The sequence below is a fragment of the Idiotropiscis lumnitzeri genome, chromosome 13, assembly GCF_059441095.1.
Source record: "Idiotropiscis lumnitzeri isolate Australia: NSW breed Sydney's pygmy pipehorse chromosome 13, RoL_Ilum_1.0, whole genome shotgun sequence".
Classification (NCBI taxonomy): Eukaryota; Metazoa; Chordata; class Actinopteri; order Syngnathiformes; family Syngnathidae; genus Idiotropiscis; species Idiotropiscis lumnitzeri.
In genome coordinates, this window is record NC_142403.1 from 10,881,716 (window position 1) to 10,902,425 (window position 20,710).

A 20,710-nucleotide genomic window follows, 5' to 3' on the forward strand; every position below is an offset into this window, starting at 1 on the left:
AGTTGACAAAACAGGTTGATTGAGTTATTTGATTCATTTACTTTCTTCTTGCATTTACAATACTCCTATTGCTGTGATTTCTTCATTTTTTTTTTTTTTGGGGAGAAACTTTTTGCCTGCCATTTATGTGTATAACAATGGCTCTTTGCACAAAACGTCTGCCAAGGAGATTGCAATTTATCCTCTTACGGCTTGGCAAATGACAACAGCCGTGTATGCAAGGTTTTGGAGTAAACAGCAGAGTTGGAGCCTTTTAAAAGGTCATTTTTTCCCCCCTCCATTCCAAAAGTTACACAAACAATAGCATGAACATTGCGATGTATCATTGGGAGCAACCACAGATTTCCCCAGCCATGTTGAACTCACTTTTGATTGCATGCATTGCTCTGTGACAGAACTTGCTGTCCAGGACACCGCATGCATAATAAATTCAAAGTGATTCAAGAAAGAGATCCCAGATTTGAAGATGAATTCCAAATTTGGATTACCACATTTAACCGGATCAGATGACGATATTGGCTTCAATTCCGCAAAGACCTAGCCATAATGCTAAGCATCACTGCATTTACAATGTGGGCTAAACTGTTCCGGCACACTTCCCATGGATGACTTTGACAGTCGCACGATAGCTAACCAAAACACTTTACATCTATGGTGAGGATGATGCATTTTATTTCTATTTTTTTGTTCCAGTCTTAACAATAACACAAACACAGGCAGAGTCTTGATTTCTTGCATATCTTTTTCCTTGGCTCATGCCGTGACAACTCAATTTCTAAAGTTTGAAGGAGGACCACAGCATCCAAATTTGAGTATATCACAAAAAATAAATAGCTCACTGGCCGCTTGCCATGAAAAGAGGTAAAAAGTCCACTAATATCCACAGAAAGTTCCTTCAAGGCTTATATATCATCCCGTTGTACACCTGCAGGTGGATATAAATTTACATAAAAGTTGCAGTTGATGCTCAACCCGCTAACCTTGCCGTAGTAACGACACAAGAACATATTCATTCCAATCATGAACACATTTCATTACATTACATTGTCAACCATAATGAAAAAGACGTTCCTTCTTTGTCAAATTCAATTAAAGCATAGTTATTATGAGAGATAATTATTTATTGACAATATGAAAATTAGAACATACACTATAATGAATTATTTATCATAAATACTGCGGACTGTGCATTGCAGTGTAGAGGTTAGTAGTCGTTTATTCATCCACAAACATGCAAAATACCTCAGTCTCTTCTTTAATGCCACACGTTATTCTTTCAAGTGACGGTGTTCTTAAGAGGTGGATCAAGTCACTTAAAAGGCCCCAAACTCAACGCTTACTACTGCTTGTAAAGCTCCCCCCAAAAATATATATATACAAATGCAGATACAATCATGAAATGAATGAACAGAAAAGATGATTCCATAAGCGCAGAGTTCTTTTCAAACGGGGCTACCCCCCCACAACACCAACCACTGTAGTATTTTCAAGTCGAGAGGATTTGGGCATGTAGGGGCAAAACCTGCAGCGTCAGGATAAGAATGTGTGTGTTTAGGCGTATGTGTGCACCCAGATATGAATAATGCATGAATGGCAGGTCTGACTGATGTGGGGTATAAGGTTTCTTGCCAACCGCTGGCGGAGCAGAGTGCGTCCATGCCCAAACCTCAACACACTACACAGCCGACTTCAAAGGGTGTGGTCTGGATTCGCTCATGCCCAAACACAAACACATACTCGCAAACGCACGCACACGTGTGCGCACACACTTTGGGGCAGAAACTCACTCGCGCATTCACTAAGTCTACATAAACTTTGAGACAATGAGGCACTCTTACATGGGCGTGCACACGCACGCACGCGCACAGAGGCGATTTCCTGTGGTCCAAACAGCCAAACACAGGCTTCTGTGTACTGGACGGTAGGTCTGGGCTGATGTGGGAGGGACAAGTGGCTTTCCACACCTGTGTTTGCGGCGGTAATTAACGGTGAATGCAATACTGCAATGGCAAACGTCCATGCCCTCACACACTCATATAGCGAGTTCACAGGGACACTGGCATGTGGCACACACAAGCTGCGGGTTTCTTGTGTTGAATTTTCTTTGGTGTAGAAGCTTCTGGAAAGTTCCACATAAAATACCAGTAAAGCCAGGAAATACAAAAAAAAAAAGTGATATTTCCACTTCCAGGTCTTTAAAGACCTCATCAAGGTCCATCCATAGATTTTGAAAATATTAAATGACAGTCAGCAGAAATTAACATTTCCACTTCGTGTAAGCTCTTCAAATATATTTATCTTAGCATTATCACTTCTGCAAGGTTAAATATGTACATTCGGTTTCAATAAGTGCCTTAGAATTGCCGTCGCCTTTCTATGAACCATTCTCCACTGACTTCTGCCGTTAACCAGCATTTGTTTATTTATTTTTTTTATCAAAAAGCTCACTTGGACGTTTTTCTTATAGCATCATTGTAAAATATAAAACTAACACTCAATATGCAGCAAGTGCTTTTGAAATAGCATATGGTACAATGTTCAACCGTAACAGCCACGTGGCCAACATTTGACTGCAATGGTCACCACAAGATGGTCACAGCAGTCTGAAGCTCAGGAACAAATCGGGCATGATCAGCTGTGGCAGTCACCAATCTAGTCTATACTTTGAGGTTTTCTTGGTTTGGACGCAACGAGGCAAGCAATTGAGCTGGAGAAAATACACTGCATTTGTGAATATCATATGTACACCGAGATGGAGTCAAATAGCCTTATTCATTCATCACTTTCTTCCTTGCAAGCTCGTAAACAGGCACGTACTAATCAAGACTCATTAGAGTGTGCAGGTTCTTTCATGTCGTACTTGACCACTGTCAATCCTCTCTGGCCCACAAATGTAAACAGACACTTTTGTGAGGCTTTTCCCCGGAGTCATGCAACCTCTGTTTCATTTTGCATTGCCAGAGATTTTCATTCACCCCCGTACATACGGTAGCACTCACTCAAACACAGACAGACAGATTTTGCCATAATTTTGCAGTTATTTTTCTGCTTTTCTTGAAACAACTGCTGATGGAAAGAAATGAACTGACTCAAATTGTTTTGGCTCTTTCTGAAGGCGTGGATGGTCAAGCGGGTGGTGGAGGAATGGCAATTGTAAACTGATGAATTAAAAAAATGTGCACAGTAATTACAGTTTACGACAGGCAGTGGTGCCGAAAAGTGACGACAAATCCAAGGGGCCCTGACTGACAGCCCCGCCATACCAATATTAATAATACTTAACTTTGCTTTACAGATTGTCGCTGTCAGGCAGAATCCAAATGTCAAAATCACAATGTTACAGGAAATCTTAAAAAACGGCAGCTGGCTTGTGGTTGTCTTGACATTGCTTCATTTAAATTGTATTATATTTTTGATTGCTAACATATACCATTGCGCACTTGCGAGAACACATTATTCAAGAATACATTCAATCTAATTTAAAGTGCTCAAAACAAAAAAAAATCATTATTTGCAAAACTTCTCAAGCATTAATTGAGTTCATAAAAGGCAATGTATTTGTTTTCAGGCTATTTTCACCACTTCAAATTGATTAACATTGTACAAAAACAACACACGAAGTGGAGAAAGACCATTATTACTGATTTGTGAAAAAAAAAATGAATACGGACATATTAGGACATAAGGTGGTTTCCGCCAGACAACAATGTGTACGTATGTGAGGCTAAAAATAACGAAGCGTTGAGAGTCCCTGTCGATGTAATGAACAAAGCTACCATTGGCAACCATTGCCAAACGCCTCTGAAACATTCACGTTTGTTGAGGTTTTTCTGCTGCGCGGGTTGGTATGTGTGCCAAGGTCAGTTGCCAAGTGTGCGGGTGTGAGTCGTGGACTGCAATTTGTTAGAGATTGTCCAGTTGAGTTGTGTTCGGTCACATCGCTTGGTGTGCGGCAGGCTTAATTTGCAGTGTTTGGGGCCCCAGATCCATCGTTTGGAGAGTTTCATGCTCTGCTGTGGGTCTGCTCTTCTTTGTAATAAAGAACATATAATAACAGGTCATCTGTTTTTAATGGGTGTCTCTTTTTATAGCAGCTGTCAGGGGAATTCTACAGTCATTCACTGTGATTGAGTGAGTGTGGGATTTGGTGCCCACGCATGAAGTCTCCATGTAAATCTAAATGTACAAGTGGAAGATGGAATATTAAGCGGTTTGGCAAAGGAAATAAAAAGAGAAAACCTAGAAAAGATGGAAGTGGGGGTAGACAAGGAGAAGATAATGTTTTCAAACTCAGGTCAAATAAGGTGCAAAACCAGAACAGGACGGATCTTAAAACAACCCACTGCTTCCACTTTGGGTCACTGACAGGTCCTGCCCTCAGGATACACGTAAAACGCAGACTCATGTAACCCTTATTGAGGTGGAGAAAGAGGCTGTGAAAGTTTTTAATGCGGATGGGTGGAGGAGATGAGAGAGCTCATTTTTAACGAGAGCATTTAAATATTGAAGGACAAATAAAAATAATTTTACAAAGCGCTCTTAAGATGCACACGAAGCCAGTAATGGGAAGAATTAAAGTCTTGTTCTCCCTCCTACGAGCTCCAGTTCGGAGACCAGCAGCAGTATTTTGGACCAACTGGAGATGCATGATGGAGGACAGCCTGATTCCAAAATAAAGTGTATCGCAGTAACCAAGTCAAGATGCATTGAAGGCATAGATCATTGCTTCAAAATCCTGTTGCCAAAGGAAAGGCTTTATCTCAGCCAGTTGGCTGAAAAGAAAAAAAGATGGATTAAGCAACAGCACCAATTTGCCGGTCCTATTCAAAGATTACCACAGCGAATCTTCCTCTTCCATCAATCTTCCCTCACCAGAGCCATCATTTTTTTCCCCTTTTGTCTCTTACCGAGTGGCTCAATTTTCCGCAGCATTTGCATTTATATATATATATTGTATTCCAGCATTATAGTGTATAGCCAAGGATTAACACAACACAGACATACTATTTATATATGTCAATTTCCTTGAAAGAATATCGTATCCTTGTTGTCTGGTGAGAGCTTTCAAACATCTTATAATTTCAACAAGATAAACAAAAATGAAAATCAGATAAGCAATATCGGAAAGTCTTTATCTCAAGAGCAACTATGAGATATGTGAGAACACGAAAAGAGCTGTGACCCTTTTGATATTTGGCTCGACTTTGACACTCGGCAGTCTGGACAGAGAATCTTCCCACGAGCAGCTTGGCCATCTGACGGAGTCAGAGACACACAGAGTGTGCATGAAGGGAGTGTGAAGGATGAAGAGGAGGTCACACACATTCCAGTCCCAAAGTTGGCCAGACTCCTCAGACAATTTCAACAAAATTACCCACCCCCACACTAACAGAGACATCCCATCCCGAAGGTCATCAGCCCAGACTGCTGGACCATTCAACACCTCACCTCACCTCACCTCACTTCACTTCCTGCCACACACCGAAACCACCCGAAATGCTCCACAGTACTCTGTTAGACCCACCCTAATGACAGGAGTGAAAAGCTTTGGATGAATTTAATATGGTGTCGCTACACACGGGTAGTGTACTACATTATCTTTACTTGCCAATAGGAACGTTCCGAACTATTGGTGCTCTTTGTGATCTGATTGGCTATCGCAATTGTCTATCGACTCGAAGAGCCCGTTCACTCACCCTGCACAAACGCTTGCACAGTTCATTCTGCACGCCTTGGACAAATATTCCGTGCCACTGTTACGATGAAATCTGCCTGGCAACACAAGCATGCTGAATTGTCATTAGATAAAAAAATTATATAAATATGAAACTGGGATAAAATATGGCATGAATGATATATATATATATATATATATATATAAATATATATATATATATATATATATATGATTTCTTGATTATGTTAGGCCAGCAGAAGGCCTTGACCGCCCACCACTGCCTTCCTACAAACACAGGTGGAACATACTGTACAAAGTTTGATGAAATTGCTCATCTTGTCACCTCCCCGACAAAACGTGTGATGAATGACCCAGCACTTTCATCAATCATCAATGATTGGCGCAGTGATTGGCTAATTAGCCTCATCTATAACCATTACTGCACATACAGACGGCTGCAGCAGGAGAAAAAAGAATAACAAAAATAAAGAAGGTGAAAAATGACACCAGTGGGGCTGTCCGGTGGTCAAATGGCATCAACACAATGCCAGGAATTGTGACAGTTATCACACCGCAAAGCCAACCACGCACACGTGCACACAAGGACAAAGGCACGCACACACATGGATGCCTGAATCTCACTGGTAACCATCAGTTTTAAATAAATGTGCACATAAAAACACAGTAGAAGGGCTTTCACAACGTCCGCGGGTCAACCACAACTCATCTGGCAATGGTTTCGCCATCTGCCAGAACGGTCAGAACAATGCCAGCTTTAATCAGGGCGCAAAAGCTTGCTATTGGAAATTAAGAGGGGAGTGCAGATATCTGCTAACTGGACAACAACTTTTTGAACAGCAGCCAGTCAGAAGGCAAAGCTTTACTGGTGTACTTGTGACATTATTCATAAACAATATGATTTTTGTAATTTGTCAAAATTATGACCATAAGAAAAATCAAACAGCAATTAAATGACTACTTAACAAATTATCTAATTATTTTTACCCATCAATTAATCATATACAAACAAGTGCAACAGCAACTCATCCAGGAGAGCAAAAAAAAAAAGAATCCCAAACAACATCCAAAAACAAGCATGCCTCACTAGCCTCAGTTGAGGTCAGCGATTGTGACTCAAGCAGTCAAGGAACTGGACAAAAATGGCAGTACCAAAAAAGAAATCGGACCAAGTAAGACAAAAAAAAGAACGCAAAGGTTCGGCTTGAATTTCCCAAGAAACATTTTGATAATTGCCAAGACTTTGCAAAACATTCTGTGGCCTGACGAGACAAAAGTTGAAATAACATCATGCCAACAGTCAAACAAGCTGCTTGCAGTGTCATGGTCTCAAACTGGTTTGCTACTTCAGGACCTGCACAACTTGCCGTGATGACTGGAATGAGGAATTCTGATGTCAATAAGCAAAAAAAAAAAGAAAAAAAAAGAAAAAACGATGAGATTGAGAACAATTTAGTCCTGAATTGTTGAGATAGAGTTTTAAAATATTTGCTATGGCTACAACAAAATCCAAGTACACGCTGAGATTTTCTGGCAAAAGTCAGCCCGCTCCCACCATATAATTCCTGAGTGCTGCCATCAGTAATTGTCAGCCGCAACTGCGACTTATTTAGTAATAATAATTTGTCCCATTTCTGCCGCTAGAGATTGCAATTTGTTTGCACGCTACACTCAAATTGTACCTTCAAGTTTTACACACGTGCACACGCAAATGCTATTGTTTCCAACATGAAATTCGAATACCAAGTCACGATTCAATATTTACACACTTTTTTTTTTTAAACAAATGACACGATTTACAGACAAATTGGTTTATGAACATTTTGTTTTAAAAAGAAAAAAAACTCTGTTTAGGCACTACTTTCAGTTTATGAACCATCCGAGCATGGCGGCGGATGGCTCAAAACTCGATCGTATAAACAATAATTGGCTCCATGCGTCAGGTGTGTTTATTTATTTATTTATTTTTGCTGACAATGGCTGCCACTTACCACAAGCAAGCTTTTGCATTGCATTGTGGGAGGCAGTGGCTATTTAAAGTCCACCAATAACCGCAGTGAATGTAAACATGAAGAAAAAAGGCTAACACTGCACAATGATTTTCTAGAGAACCCGCTGTGTAAAATTGTGTTCGCACCTATTTCAACATTGTGCAGAATGTATTTTTTTTAACCAAACAACAATCAAAATAAGGTAAATATAATGCCGTTCTATGGCTGGAACGGATTAATGTATAGGCATTTTAACTATGTAAAGCACTTTAAGTCTTTTCTGAGAAAATTGCTACATAAATAAGCTTGACTTACTTTATAGCAAATGTTCCATCATTATAGCAAGATGACAATAAAGGGCTTGAATGAGAGAAACTGGGCAGCTAACCGGCAGAGATACCCGATACACGGCTGAGATGATGCCCAGTCAGCCACGCGCCTTCAGACATCATTATAGCAGAAACACAGCACGCCCCTCCTGCCACCCGCAATCTACCCACAGCCAATTAGGAGCAATTTCCCTGTCGTGGGTGGGGTGAGGAGAACGAGAAAGATGAGGAGGAAAAGCAGTTGTCAGCCCAAAGCAGACACACATGCTTCTGTTTACAAACTACTGCTTGTTTGGATTTGCCATGGTAACTTAGTGCTGACACTGGCTGGATGAGCATTTCAAAGTGAGACGACAAAAAAAGCAAAGCTTTGATGGCCTGCAGAGCGGCTCAACTTTGAGCAGAAGCGATGCTTCATCTGTGCATTCTGTTCAACAAACACACGCCTGTTTCCCCCTCCTCCTCTTATGTTTCTCCTCCTAATGCTGTTTCACCTCCACCTCAGTTAACCTAAGTACCGTGGGCTTCTGTTTGGCTTCCTGAAAGCTGGAGACACGAAGCGTGGAGGTGCCTGATTTGCCGGAGCTGGAATTTTGGCAATTCCCACAGGAAACCTGCAGCGTCTCAAGTAAGGCTACACTGGACGAGCACTAGACACAGACGTTGATGCAGCAATGCAGAGCAGCATGTACACGTATAGGTACTAGTTAATTAGAAGGCAACCTTTGGAATCAATTCACACTTGTAAAGCTCCATTCAAACCAATGTTCTCTACACCACTTTCTACCGCTAAGACAAAAATACAGTAAAACACACGTTTTTTTTTTTTTTTACAACAATACTTAACCACATTTACAATTCTATACGTATCAGTGAATGAAATAGTAAAGCTTGGGGTAAAAAGGTTCGCACCGCTGCATGTATGAACTTCTCATTCATGAGAGCTCGGTCTTATTCACTCGGCCACCTCTCCGAGTTGCTGTCACCCGTTCATCGTCGTCACCCTCTGGCGTCTAAAGCTGTCCGGCGGTCGTCCCAAAGCGCCAGTTATGCTTAAGAATTGCTGCAAAACACAACTATGTGTATACTGTATTCTTATGACTAGGTGGTGGCCGACGGGCGTCTCTGTCTCGCTGGCAACAAAACCAGGAAATGGGCATGTGCAGTTGCCTTACTTGCTGTATGATCACTTCAGAAATGCCTACATCTGTTGGTCAATCAGATGACAGTGAAGTCACGGCCCCACGAGGCCGGCGCTTTAGAACCACCTCAAAGGAGGTTTTGAAAAGTGGCAACGCACGGCCCTAAAAAGTATCATGGAAATGCAACCTTAGTAAATGAGGCCCTCTGCCTCTTGGCTGGCCGGGCTATGCCTCGCGATCTCCCCGGAAGAGAGGGATCAAGCGGCTGGGAACGGGACGTCAAGGATCCTCTGCTTAGGCTGCTTTCCAGAAGTCATCATGAATCTTTTGTACTGTGACTTTTGGGAATAAAAGGCTAAAATTCAGTGTGTTGAGAAAAGCCATGTGACTGAGTCGCACTCTTCACGTATCCTTCAAAGATTTTAACACCATTGGTACATGTCAGCCCTGCCAAAAGCACCTTCCTTTAGCACTGACACAGTGACCTAATGCTCTGATTTGCATTTTAACCTCCTCAACTTCGCCCCCAGCTCCAAGAATGTTCCCTGCTACCTATGCCACCATCACCTCCTAATAACAACACAGTGCGCCGTCAGAGGTCTTCTGTCAGACATGGTAGCCTGTTGAGCCTTTCATCTCCACAGCCACACACATACGTTGCAAACTTAACCGATCACATGCTTTGGCTCCAAGCAATGTTTCCTTAAACACATAAATGGGGGGAAATACAGACATTGAAACAGTCAGCGCCGTGTGATCCGGGATGCAGTGACCCCTGTCTGTTTGTTTCATCTCCCAACTTCTCGCTCTGCTTGCTGCTGGCACCATGACATGAAGAAAAACACTGTATTTCTGTCATCATCCGCAGGACGCAGTAATCCCTTAACATCCAGGCTCTTTCTTCCGAGGGTGTTGGAGGAAGGATAGAGGGGGTCAGGAGGGATCTGGGCCATGGGTGAGCTGTGGGAAATCAGAGTGTAGTCTACGGCCTCACAGCATGTCGTATTGCACCGCACCCGCTCCCTTTTGCTATCTCTAGTTTTCTTTTGGCAGACAATCACAGGAGGCTTCAAACAGGACACATATTGAACTTCGCAAATGATCTGGGAAAAGCTTCTAATGTTCAGTGGACATCTGTACACTGTTCGGCTCCCATGCAGTGCACACAGAGTTGAGCCACGTTTCCAGCAAACTTTCAAATTCACTTCACTGCAGTGGCCTTTGTGGATAAATATGATTTAGCTCGTGCTTACACTGCGGCGTGTGTAAGCAGAATTGTGATAGACCAAAAGGAATTGATGCACTGATGCCACAGTTCCTATACTTTTTGCTGTAGACTAAAAATGTTTAGCTTTGGCATAATAAGATGAATATTGGACAACAGATCAAAATTTCTTTTATTTCCAAGCTATTTTATATCTGAATCTGGCGAGTAGGGATAATTTAGCACTCCTAATAGTCCTAATAACGGAAAAAAAATGGACATTTGTTTTTCTGTTGTTGTGTGCAAGTTTTGGTTATTGTAGAGTACTGTAGTGTTCTACCTTCACATAGTCTTCGGCATGGCCCCAATCCCTTTTACAATCCAGGTTTCCCAGACTGAAGCTCTCCAGTTGGCCCAAGTGAATCTTAGCCACAGAACGACTGATCTTCCGTGTCACAAAATTGGAGCCTAAAAAACATATGACAAAAGGCATTATAAGATCATTCAAATTCCAATTTAAGCTTGCATGATGCAAATACAAAAATGAAGGTTGTTCAGTTTTGCTGCATATACACAACAGTAGAAAATGAAGGGCAAAAACTTCTCATTTAAATTTTTATTTTATTTTTTTCTTACGAAAATTAACTCAGCACACACAAATGCACAGATAGAGCCCCATACTCCTGCTCTGCTTCAACTGATCCAAAACAAAATCAAAATAACCAGCCTAAATAAAGTCAAATTGTTCCCACTTCATATTCGAGCCATAGCAGCTTAGCTCCACTCCATCATTTTCCTCTGTAATTTAAGATCTTGGCGAAAAATGTAGCCGGCATGCCAAGGCAAATCGCACAGTGAGTTTATTAGTTGAAAAAACACTGGGGGGGGGTCACAAAAACGGTTACGAAAAATCAACGAGAGGATCACCTGGATTTTCCCCAACTGCAGGGTCAATCTAAGTAACATCATATCAACTCAAGATGCGGCACTTCTGAAATGGGCGGTGCTCATATTGAGAGATAATACACGTGTATGCAATGTGTACAGACAAGAAAATGGGCTCAGATTTTATATGCCGTTAGCAGTCTTACAGAAGTCCTCCATCTTTTGGCGGAACACTCAGGCCTGGTGTCATGTTGCCTCTTCAAAATGCTGCTATGAGCCGGCTCAGACAAGTCGCACTTGTACCAAGTAAAATAAGGCACGGAACAGTTGGAACTAAAACCTAAGTATTACTGTGCTGGCTCTACTAATGCAGCTTCTCATCTGAAACACTTGATTAGAGCTGGCTTTTCTGTCATCAAAAGAGAAGTCAGTGATATGTGAAAGTATGATTTCCAAGTGTATGCAAAAATTGCAACTTGCATCAAAGCATGGTCTTTTCATTCCATAAACACTTGAGCTCAATAATAAATCAATCTCCCATAATCCTGAACCTCTCAGAACTGTCCGACTGATTTTAAACTCACCATATCTCTGATGAATGTTGCCTTTTTTTTTTTTTTTCTCTGCTGCACCCATGCCGGCCTTAATAGCGCAGCTTTGTCTCGACATTAGGTTAATGTTGCCCTGACATGGAGCAGATGCTCAATTTAGACTTAGGAAAATCCCATGAAGGCAATTGTACCAAGGCAGCAAATGTGTAGTTATTATTTCATACAATACTGACAAGCACTGCAGGGTGAGCACAAACAGACCACAGAAAGCTCAACACACGTTTCATCAGATAGCGTGTTGATGCTTGTACATAGCGCTACCCAGTCAACACAGTTTGGTTTTATAACAACAGTACGGCGGTTTTAGAATTACTTGTATTCACATCAGGGTGTGCGCGTGCATGAAAAGCAGCATTGACTTTGGCAGTGTTATGCTAACTTCCTCAACTGGTCTTCCCTCATAACTTGGAACAGTAAATAGAGTGGTACCTTGTATTATTTTTCAAGATAGCGGTTGTTATTCTGTTAATTCTTTTTTGTCTTTAATTGCAAGCAAAAGTTTGAGTTCCAAGTACTAAACAGTGGCGGCTAACCCAACAGGTAGTATACAGCGGACAATTGGATACATAGTTTATTGCTACATAGCTGTTTATTGCCACTCTTGGTTTAAGTTTAAACAAAAAATAAAGATTATATATTGTGTTTTTAAATAACGCACAAAACGTGTGAATTTCATTGTATTACATCATATCAACTTAATGAAAACATGCAATGTAAAACGCCATAGATGGGCTAATGAAACAAGCAACGATGGTGCGGGAGTTCCTTTGAGCAATGGATATGTGAACACCAACGGTGCAGCATTACAAGTAGACAGCTAATACTAATGAGAATATCTGCAGATCTTCTGCAAAAAACACAACTATCACAGCAGCATAAAGAGTCAGACATTTGTAAAAATCTTCTTTGTCATGCCCATATTATAATAAGCCCTGGTGGCAAAGGACTACACCAGAACGACCATAATTTAAATTGAAGCAAGAAATCACAATGCAACTGTTTTGTATTGTTGTTCTTTTTTTTTTTAAACATTATATTCAATTACAGTTTGTTATTACTTTATGTTTTTATAAAGTGCAATACTGTGGTGTGCTTTGCTATTAAAACAAATGTTTTAAAAATGTGTTGTTTTTTTTGTGGTGTTGTAATGGATTAATGGCATTTTCAATTCATCCAGTGGGGATGATGGTTGTTTTGAGTTGCAAGTGCGGTCAGTGACAAATTATACTCGTAAATCAAAGCACTACTGTGGTTTTGAGGTTAAACTTCAACAGCTGCAACCAGGACCTCATTCAGTCCTTACCTACCGCCTGGCACACCTCGGGGCTCCTTATAAAGCTCACACCTATGTTCGCAATTGCTCTCCTCCCTCCTTTCTCTAATTAGTGCAGCATGGAGCAGAGCTTCAACTGAATATACTGCCTGGGGGACAAAGCCGGCTCTGTTGCTGGCAGCAGTGTTAATGTGTTTCCTTTACTGGCAGCAGCACTCAGGACAGCCAGGATGAGGCCTGCTAAGGGGGAAAGGGACGCTTATAGCAGGGTTTGGAGGCCAAACAGGGCAGGGGTGGCCATTTCACCTGGCCTACACAGCTGGCAGAAAGTCCAATAATTCCATGGGCCATGAAATCTGAGCAGACAGCAAAACCCATGCCAGAAACTGACACGCGTTTTCTTGTTCTTCCATGTCAATTCTCCAACGCTCTGATTTTTTGGCAAGAGAAGTGACAGGAAAAACGTAACATATTGGCTTGACTGGCACAGCTGGGCTGAAGCAACGCGAAGGAGGGAGGGAAAATGTGAAAATCAATCCAAAACAAGGACACCTTGGAATCCTTCATTGTAGGGGATGGGAACTCGTAGCTGGAGAATTTGACACAGGAACGTCCATGAAGGTTTTGGTCTAGTGGTCCTTTAGACTAGTCGAGCTGGATGAAAGTATGTAATGTGTGTTCTGGTCGTTTGCTCTGAATGATACCAAAGGGGTGTCCCAAGGATTAGTGCTCTGACCCATTTCATTTTCAATTCACATCAATAGTCTGTTTGCTAATGTGTCAAATGCATTTTGTCACTTTTATGCAGAAGACACCATTATTTATTATTTATTATTTGCAACAGGGGGAATGCAGCGGGGCATGGAATTAAGGTCAGTATTCAATCAAGACTAACCAATATACTTACATAATATATTATTCACTTCTAATGTTAGTACTTTTCCATCTTCAAACTTGGCATTAGTTTTTAATTACTAACCCCCCGCCCACACACACACACGCCCACACACACACACACACACACACAAATAAGTATGGCACAAAGACATCCAACTTCTTGTCAATCACTCACTCGTCTCACAAATTTAAGATTAACACACAGCTCATTCCAAGTATTTTTCAGATATTTCATAGCTGAGCTCATTTCTGTAGTGTGCTTGTCTGAACAGGTAGCATTTCATTCAGGTAAAAGCAGAAATAGCAGACGCTGTGTACAGCATTTGTCCATTTCCAATGCCGTAAATTTTTTTTTAACAATCACTAGAAGGGAAGAATTAGCTAAATATCTCCTCATGGATTTTGGGCACTTGGCGGTGCCGTTTACCTAAAAATATGTTTCCAAGGTATCGTGTTGTTTCTGGAGGAGGTATTATTCTCATAAATTGGCAAATATCCCACTCATCAAAAGTACATCCTGTCAGTTTCTGTCAGCAGCATTGCTCAATTCTTGCAGATATCTGAAACGTAGATGATGAAAGCCTCTTTTCTTCATATCTCATGTGTGCTTTGTTTCACTCACGCAGTGTCAAGTCACACCCACAAATGGGGCAGAGAGTGAGGGGAGGAAAAACGTCATCTGAAGGAGGGGCTGAAGTGATTCAAGCTGGTGAAGATAGACAACATTGACCTTTGCCCACTGTGCACGATGCAATCAAATTGATGAACAATTTTTTTGATTTTTATTTTTGCAAAGACGAAAAGACCGAACATCTCCACACAGTGAATGAGTTCAAATGTTGAGGCTATTATGATATATTGTTGTTGTTCTGGTGAACCAATGACTACTAAAATAAACAAACATGACAAAACTGAAATGAATATTCTTAAATGCACTTTGGTTCAAGTCCTTTATGGACTTTTTTTCTTTATCTCAACTTTTGAGATTAATTTTGATCAAAGCAAATATTGGAAGGCAAATCTCGTGGAGCAGTGGTGTTATTACTGCCTATATTAAACAGTTGAAACCATATGGCAGACTATAATCACCTAATATTCAAACAACAGATAAAAAGAATTTTAACCTTATTACCCTAATGATCTGAGTTTGGGAAAAAATATAAATAATCACAGCTCATGTGCGCATGCACTTGCGACAAAGACTCTCCGCAACTTTTCTAAACAACCCAGGCTAATATTAGCTCCTCCCCGGCACATGAAGCTTGTCTCTCAGTTGAGATGGATCAGCAAAATCTCTGACATTAATGACTGTACTACTAATCAATTTTGGGCCTATCACAACATTTTGTGGCATCTTCTGCAAGAGCAGCAAATCCTCAAATTGTGTTTTTTTTTTTTCAGCAAATAAATTTCATTTTACATTCTGCTTATACAAATCCCTTTCTTCTGGGTCAGTGTGAGGATGTTTGATATGGTTCTTAAAAAGAGACCTAGGTTAACAGATGCAAACTTTTGTTTGTTTTGCTTGATGCAGTATTTCAATTTGATTATTTTTGCCTTGCTGAATCTTTCAGTGCAAACAATGAAGCCTGGGTGTTTATTAGTTGAACAGTCAGTTGTTCATTAGGCTGGTAAGTGAAACCAGATGCACATTCCTGTTAGGATTAATCACCCGTGCCCAGCAAAAGACAGAGATTCATATGGATTGCCATGGAAAGACGCTCCCAGGAAAACTCTCCAATTTCTTCCTAAAGCCATCAGGCTATCCGGTGATGGACAACATCAGGTGGATTAATGGGAGCAGCCAAATGAATTCTTTAGTGGTCATTTTGCCTGGCAATTTACAGAAAAACACATCTAAACTAATTGGGAGAAGCTTTGCATACAACATGATAATGACTCCAAAAAACACTGCCTACACAATAAACAACTTCATTGGTTGGGAATGGAAGTTCTATGACTGGCCAAGTCACTCACCAGACTTTAACCCAATAGAGCATATATTTGACCTCCTGAAGATGAGACTGAAAGGAAAAACCTCTGAAAACAAGCAAGAACTGAAAGAGGGTGTCTCTCTCTCTCTCCCTCTCCCTTACTGATCATAATTACAAACAATAGGACTGGAATACAATCAAATAATGCATTAAAGGGCAAGTCAACCCCCAAAAAATATTTGTAATAAATGTTTCAATGCACCTTCACTAGTCTAAAGACGACATTCTAATTAATACTGCGTTTGTGGAATAAGAGCGAAGCAGCAAACTCCACCTATTTTGTCACTTCTGTCGACTGAAAATGATTTCACAGTGGCTCAGGGCTCAGGTAACGACCAATCCGGATTGGGTGAAAAAATGGCCACCCCATGAGATGGAGAAAATATTCATATTCCACAACAATATTAATTAGAATGCCATGTTTCGACCAGTGGACCTGCATAGAACAAATTCTTGCAAAGAATTTTTTTGGGTGACTTCCCCTTTAAAGAATGATTTTGTTTAACATCCCAACATCACTGAATGGGAGCAAGATGGTAATTTCCAGTACAGTGTTTTATTTACAATTACCTGTTATACAACTAATTGTTTCACATAAAAACATAACCATTGGCCAGTCTTGTTTCTCATTATCCAACAATACAACACAAACATACAAGAGAGTGGTTGTGGTGACATCTTTAATATGTGCGTTATGCCCCGAGGGTTGCAGGCACCGGTTTAACCTGATTTACACGCCACGGAAATTAATACCACATGACTTGATCCCAAGCAGTGCGCCCAGGTCAACCGCTCAGGTGTTTATGATTTAAAAACCCTGATGAAGGCCCTGACAACGAACTCAGCCAAGGTCAAAGGTTAGCCAGTAAAACCTAATGGCTTACCACAAAAAGATACTAGGTGTGGGAACTGATATCAATTACACCCTGTTCACCAAGGACACTGCGGTCACCGCTAACACACAACACGACATTCTGTTAATCACCACAATAAACAATGACGACACGCGCTGTGTACTCCAAATATTAGATCAGTCAAATTTTTATTGCGAGTTTTTGGTTCTTTTCAGATCAAGCTTTGAAAATGGAAAGTGCTAACATTTGTGCAAAAATATAAGAGTAAAATCATTTGTGAAAAAAGGGACTCAAATAGACTGATTCAAATCATTTTTCTATCCCACTTGTTGGCTTAAACAGAAGAGGCTGTTTAAAAATATATATATATTTGATGTGGTCTTACCTCTCCTAGGACTCTCGTGGTTAAAAAGGATTCCGTTGACAGCAAACATGTTGTAGGCCTCTCTGAAGTTCACCACAATCCAGTAGGCATACAATTTAGCGGCACCTTTGTGAGTTAGTGACAAAGAACAAAAAAAAAACAAAAAAAAACACAACCATTATTTTTTCATTGTCTTCTTTGGTCATTCGTTAGTCATTTTTAACTGCAAAAACTAATGCGGTAGACTGTTTTGGCCCATTTTAGTAGCCGTACAGACTTGACTTCAACTGACCCTGATCAATGTGCAAAGCGCTCGCAATGAAATTTGCTCAACAACATTATCCAAAGGGGATCCTGTAAAGAGCAGAATCTTCTAATAAAACTCTTGCATGGATTACTGACGCTCTTCGCTGCCTGAGGAATTGTTCCCAAAAAAGCATACCAGCTTTGGTAATCCGCTCGACATGCAATCAAGCGCCAATATGTCATGGATCTACAAGTACACCTTCAATAGATCATTCCAAAAAAAAAAAAAAATAATCACAATTCTCAATTTAAGCTATTACTCAACTGAACTGAACGTACATTTTTAATTAATGTAAAATATTGTATTGAGTAAATGTACATGGATTTACTTTTAACAATCTGACCATTTATGAACTGTTTTCATCTACATGTGTGAAATATTGAACTGAGAACAGAACTGTACATGTTGGTTGTGAGTGTGCGTGTGTGTTTTGTAATAATGTATGGCACTGTAAATGCAAATGACATAAAATTACATCTCAAGAAAGAAATGCTTATGTTCTATCAATGAACACCATCAACCCATTTCAAGACCTGAGCGAGTTGGATCAATAAGTGCTCTTTTAAAGTTCCTTGATAACGGCGAACGCTCACTGTTGTACCTGATCAAGGTCAATTCTTCGAGTTAAAGCAAAATTATTTTACGGCCTAGATCGCCAGAATGTCTTTAAGACATATTAACCATATTACGGAAAGTTAGGTCAATTTTGAGTTGCCCTGGCAATGGCAACCCACATTATGCTGCTGTGGGCACTGGAAGTGATGAGACATCTCCATGGCAACCTCATCCCTTTTCTGAGGATGAATTGATTGACAAGCAGACCTCATGATAGTATGCGACCCCTCCTCCGCCCCAAATGAAGCCTCGGATCGAGTGTTGATAGAGGGGGAAGTGTCAGCGAGTAGTGCATTTACACAACTGAGAACATGAAACCGGATCGCTTACACGCATGTATTGCTTGCGTGTGCATCTGTGCGTGCATCGACGTGCTGGAAATGAGCGCTGAGTGGTGTGAATATAAAGGTGTCTTTGTTTCAGGGAGAGCCACTCCAGTCTTCAGTTAGACATTTGGCCTCAGGTTGTGTGGAGCGCGAAAAACCTTCCCGCGTGCTGAACAGCTCAGATGAGCTGCACACAAGAATTGTTGTGTCTGTAGACGGCCACCATACCTGATTAATGTCAAAAAGCATGGATCAATATTAGCGACAAAAACATTACCATAAGGTGAACGAGGGTAAAAGGGTGTGGTCTCCGTCTGCGGGATTTCCTGGACTTTGCCGTACAACTCGCTTGTGGAGGCCTGATAAAACTTGACGCTGTTGGTCAAACCGCACGTCTTGATGGCATCTAAAAGACGTAGCGTTCCCACGCCATCCACGTTGGCCGTGTACTCGGCCAATTCAAAGGAGATCTAAGGAAGAGACAAAAACAAGCGTCATTAAAAAAAAAAAAAAAAAACACATTAACAAAGTGTCCCACAACATTATAAACATAACTATATTATTGAATCATAAAAAAATCAGTAGTGTGCTATATGTGGTTAGTACATCCATCTGCCTCACAGTCAAAAGTTATAGGTTGAAATATCGGTTTGGACATTCCTGTGTGGATTTTTCATGTTTTCCCTCTTTACGTGGGTTTTCCCCTGGTAAGCCAGTCCCCACTCATATTTCCAAAACATTCATGTTGGGTTAATTGAAGACTCTCGCACAAAGTCGGCTCGGACAGGCTCCTGTTCACCCATTGACCCACGAGTGGATGGATGTTTATTCATGATCATTATCTATTTTGTTGAAAAGTTTTTTCAAGTGAAGAGATAAGACTAAAAATAAAACCTTTCTATCATGAACGAATGTTCTTTCATAAATTCCCGGAATTGTTTGAATGCGGTTTAATAAGTTGGCTTAATAGAATACAATAAAATAGTCCAAGGCCATTTACAGTTCACATTCGCCTGGAAGAATAACTCCCAAATGGCAAATATTATGAAGGCAGGCGAAGGGGAGTGTGCACGAGCTGTGACTGGAGCCCATCGCAAGTTTCATAGCTCATTCTGCTCTCCACTGCAACTTCCAGACAGGAAAGCCAAGAGGGAGGGGATCTTCAAGAACACTTGAAGGCAAAATGAGGTAATGTTAGAAATAGATGCGCACATACAGGTAAGAGCGTGTGTCGCGGATAGTTTCTGTCTGTGCTCATCAACGTGCCGGGTAAGTTGAAGGCGCAAAATCGGGCATGACGTTTAAAAGGCTTTCTGCTTAGTGGTCACCACACCTGGAGCAAAGGGGCCAGGCCGGAGGAAATGCTTTGGGCCTTTAGTGCTTCTCCATCAGCACTGCACACACGGCCAAATAAAGACGCCTTATTTATGGGAACTAAGAACACTGGGCCTCTCTGTACGAGCACTATTTGCGCACGCGCATGCACGCGCGCGCAATTTCTGTGCAGCTCATAGTAATTGCATGTGACACCAATTCTCCTTTAAAATAATAGTATGCTGTAAAAAAAATTTTTGAACCCTTACAGATTTATTTTGCATATATATCACACGTTAATGGTTTGACTCATCAAGCCACATTAATGTCACAAAGAGAACCCAGCATACAAAATGCAGTTTATAAATTATGATGTTATAAACAGAGATGCCAACATCTATTTCATCACCTCTCAGAAACATTGTTGATACTGCATTGTGATTATATATTTTTCTATTTGAAAGTTTTGAGTAACACATATTGACTGCTTATTTGTTTTAATTTAAATTTTGATTGATTCAATAAAATATATTGATAAATATGCAATAAGGTAGAGCAGTTTTATTGATAGAAATACCCATTACTACAAAGCTGAATTGAAACAAACAGCTGAATTGATTAAAAAAAAACAGTAAACGAAGATATGATGTCATTTTGAGAACATTTACTTAGCCGATTCACCGATGTGTCAAACAGCCACTGTGTAGCACCAACTATTGGGAAGGAAGCCTTACTCTGTGTCAGATCTTTATTTTATTTATTTATTTTTTTGCTTTAAGTATCAGTGGCTGGTATCCATATACTTCACAAGTATGCCATACCTCGAAATAAGGCTAGTATTGGCCCGTTACCGATGCCTGGCGTCGGTGCGCTCCCATCCCTAATAGTAGAAACTTATAGAGTTATATT

At 40.7% G+C, this 20,710-nt stretch overlaps 1 protein-coding gene across 1 annotated transcript in view; it reads right to left on the reverse strand.

Annotated features, from left to right (window-relative positions):
• gmds (GDP-mannose 4,6-dehydratase) overlaps positions 1-20,710 on the reverse strand; it is an 82,796-nt gene that overhangs the window by 42,978 nt on the left and 19,108 nt on the right. The window contains exons 5-7 of the mRNA XM_088314196.1: positions 18,765-18,957; positions 17,261-17,365; positions 10,702-10,829 (exon numbers count right to left, since the gene is read on the reverse strand). Coding sequence (XP_088170322.1) covers positions 10,702-10,829; positions 17,261-17,365; positions 18,765-18,957 — 426 coding nt within the window. The remainder of the gene's footprint in view (positions 1-10,701; positions 10,830-17,260; positions 17,366-18,764; positions 18,958-20,710) is intronic.